The sequence below is a fragment of the Montipora capricornis genome, chromosome 4 (genome assembly GCF_036669925.1).
Source record: "Montipora capricornis isolate CH-2021 chromosome 4, ASM3666992v2, whole genome shotgun sequence".
Taxonomy (NCBI): domain Eukaryota; kingdom Metazoa; phylum Cnidaria; class Anthozoa; order Scleractinia; family Acroporidae; genus Montipora; species Montipora capricornis.
The window spans coordinates 47,533,137-47,536,534 of record NC_090886.1 but is presented as its reverse complement, the minus strand read 5'-3'; the positions used below and the strand labels follow the sequence as shown (position 1 = coordinate 47,536,534).

Below are 3,398 nucleotides of genomic sequence, written 5' to 3'. Positions count from 1 at the left end.
TATCTACATATTAAAAAATTCAACTGTAACAAGCCTTTGCATTTGGGGATGATGACTGGTTTATGTCTGAACATGTGTTGCTCAAAACTCTAGACACTCCATTTTCCTCTGAAACATGTCAATAAGTTCAATGCAATAGGAGCTTTCTGTTAATTTATTTTACTGTTGGTAAATATTATTGTTTAATAACCTATTGACTTCTTTCAGTGAGACTTAACAGATTTTACTCTGTCTAACGTTAGACAAATTTACGCGTCAAGTGGGGGCATTCTAGGGCATTTGATGTGTCAATGGATTAAGTAGTAAAAAAACCCAGGGCTCCATTAACAACCTCTACATCCACTCGGTTTAAGGGCCGTGCCTACTAATTAAAGATATTTTTGCCCTGGTGTGTGATTATGCAAGAAATGTAGATCTTAACAAGTGTTATTGAAATCCAAAAAGAAAATTGAGGGTAACCACCCATTTTTCAAAGATAATTTATGAATAATATTTGTAAAAAGTGTTAAAATACAAAGCAATGTATGGCGTTCTTTCTCAAACTGAAGCTTAATTATCTCTCAAAAATGCATGGTTACCCAGCCCCAATTTTCTTTTTGGATACCAAAAGTATTTACTAAGATCTACTTTCTCCGGATAGTTTTAAACCGTGCAAAAATATCCCTGTATTAGCAAGCATCACTGATAGGAAACTCAAGTATCTCGAGATGCACAGAACGTATGCACAATAACAATAGTAGGCACCATCCTTAATCCACTGCCTCCATGGAGTAGCACGCAATTTGCCGGTACTAATAAATTTTCCTCTGCATGTCTACTGCGAGACGATTTTACTCATCAATTTGTGGAGTGGTTTAGGAGTCAATGGGTCAAGTAATCACAACTCATCAGAAGTTTTAATTTTACCTTCATTTCTGGTATATTAAAGGGGCTAGGTCACACTATTTTAGGTAAATTTGTTTAATTTTGTTAATTATGAGCTCCAAACGTCAAATTGGCAGAGCAAGAGTCTTTCATTTGCAAAATCACGGCCCCATAACAACTGAGAATGATTTTCCAGCTGTGTAAATGACATTTTGATAAAGACTGATATAAATTTGAAAAAAGGTGGGCCGACATTTTTCAAATTTACCCAAATTCAATCCATTTCAATCCTCTCCAGTTTTGTCCATCCATGTCCCTTCTTGGCTTCCCTGTGTTTTGTTAGAGTTCTCCTATAGTTTTGAACAGTTATTTTGATATTTTAGTTAATTCTATGACCATTTGATCAGTGATGAAATTGCCTAAAATTGCGTGACCTAGCCCCTTTAATTATTTTTTTTCTAAATTATTTTTCGTCTTGTGCACTACATTACTTTGCATTTCGATTTTCTACATTTACATTTAGGCTTACATGGCTCCATTTTTCTTTCAAATTCTTCTTGTGCTTTTAAATACGATAAAGGTGGCCACCTATGCTCATAAACATATTCTCTGTTTTCTCCTTGGACAAGATGGAATTCTTCACATTTCTCAAACACAGAGTAATTTGTTGCAATAAAATGTAGACACCAGTTTGATAACTGCTTTGCATTGTGAGCCTGCAAAATAATAAATTAAAGAACTCAGGTTGAATTTTAAGCCTTTGACTCCCAAACCTGCCTGAACTGGCCATACTTAGTATTTTACTGTCTAATGCCAGACGATTTTACTCATCAATGGGGAACCACTGGGAGTAAAGGGCTTAATTGTCTGTATCAAACCCTTGAAGTTAGTTTGATGTAGAAGGGTCATGATGGTTTGCTTCTCTTTGCGACTTGTCCCTTTTACAATCATCCGGCCACACCCAACCACTCAAAACAATCTGCAGTAAGTGTAATATTATGATCGGTACTGGTAACATGTACGTATACTATACTATACAAACAGGGCAACATTGAAGGATGCTAGGCTAAGATGCAAAAACTTACTAATGGCACCAGAAATCAAACTTCTCTTGTTTATCCCATATACACATTAGTGAAGTTATTTGTTCAAAATCTAACCTTATGCTAATCCCTGACCACTTCCTATAGATTAAAGGAGGGACCGGTGTCCAGGATTTTTACAGGGAGGGGGATCACTGTCATGAAGAGCACAAATGTTACATATTGCAATAAAAAGGTTTGTGAGAATTCACAAACATACCAGAGTAATACCGGTAATTTGACTGAAAAACTACATGCGTTGGAGGAGGTGGGGGGGGGGGGGGGGGAAGTGTACTAAGCCCCTGGAACCTTCCCTTGGCTATGCCCCTGGGTTGTCATGGCACATAACCCATTTTAGCCCTTACTGGTGTGAATACCAAGAAAGCTGAAAACTTGATTAAGCACAGTAACAAGTCCGACCAGAGCTCCACTACTGTATTGTTAAACGAATAAAACAAAATATTACAGTATGTTCTTACCTGAGATGTGAGAAGAAGGTCAATCACATCATTTGTCCCATCTGCGACTTTCTTCTGAACAGCCTTGTCCACCTTTTTAGTGATGTAGAGCTCACACAAAGTCACAAGTCTTGGCAGGCAGAATCTGTCAGCTAAAGCCATAATTTCTACTGAGTCCCCTTCCTCTATCGGAGCATGGTCTGTGTAAAGGTACTCCAGCAGGGCCAGGAAACTCTCAAGGGAGGCATATTGGATACTGATCTGTAGCAAAAACCAAAAATATATTTTTCAGTAATGAATTGATGACACTGTACGTCTGACTCAACCATGCACTGGGGTTATTATGAAGAAGCAGGTTGAAGCAATATATTATATGAAATAGAAAGCAAAATGAGGTGCACTCCTGCATTTTTCATACATCAATGTTATCAGAATTCAAACCTCTGTATCCACATCACCCTCTCTGAATGCTCCACTCAACATAGCTGCCATAACCTCAGACCTTGCCTTCAGTATCACTCTGTGGCCATAGACAATGCTGCCCTCAACCTGAAACTTAACATCAGCATGCAACTGCTTGTTCAGAAACAACTTCTTGGCTGAAAGTCCTGTGTTGTCATTAATCCAGGTTCCAATGCTTGGATTTAGGTAAGCCTCGTCGTTAAGGATGTTTGTACAGTACGCCTCCAACCAATGTAGCTGAAATTTGATGGCAACAGATTGGATCTCTTTGACAAAGTTAACATCCTCATCTTCAGCTATACCTGGTGTCCCCGTGTAAAGAAAGGTCAGAACTTCCATGAAGACTCCTTTGGAAAGGCTCTTGTGTAAATATATAATTGTTTTACCCGTGCCTCTGCATTTCTCTTTGCTGTGGACCAGGTTTAAGCAGTCATCCTCTTCATCACAAACCCAAGAGATGTTGTCAATGATATCTTCATACGTTTTACCAGAGGGAGTCACTTTATGCAGGAGGATACTCTTGAAAACAGAT

General features: G+C 38.3%; 1 protein-coding gene across 1 annotated transcript in view; it reads right to left on the bottom strand.

Moving 5' to 3' along the window:
* Positions 1-1,212: 1,212 nt before the first annotated feature.
* LOC138047190 (rho-related protein racA-like) overlaps positions 1,213-3,398 on the bottom strand; it is a 4,147-nt gene continuing 1,961 nt past the window's right edge. The window contains exons 3-5 of the mRNA XM_068893931.1: positions 2,846-3,398; positions 2,426-2,665; positions 1,213-1,580 (exon numbers count right to left, since the gene is read on the bottom strand). The exon at positions 2,846-3,398 is cut by the window's right edge and continues 148 nt beyond it. Coding sequence (XP_068750032.1) covers positions 1,347-1,580; positions 2,426-2,665; positions 2,846-3,398 — 1,027 coding nt within the window. The 3' untranslated portion in view covers positions 1,213-1,346. The remainder of the gene's footprint in view (positions 1,581-2,425; positions 2,666-2,845) is intronic.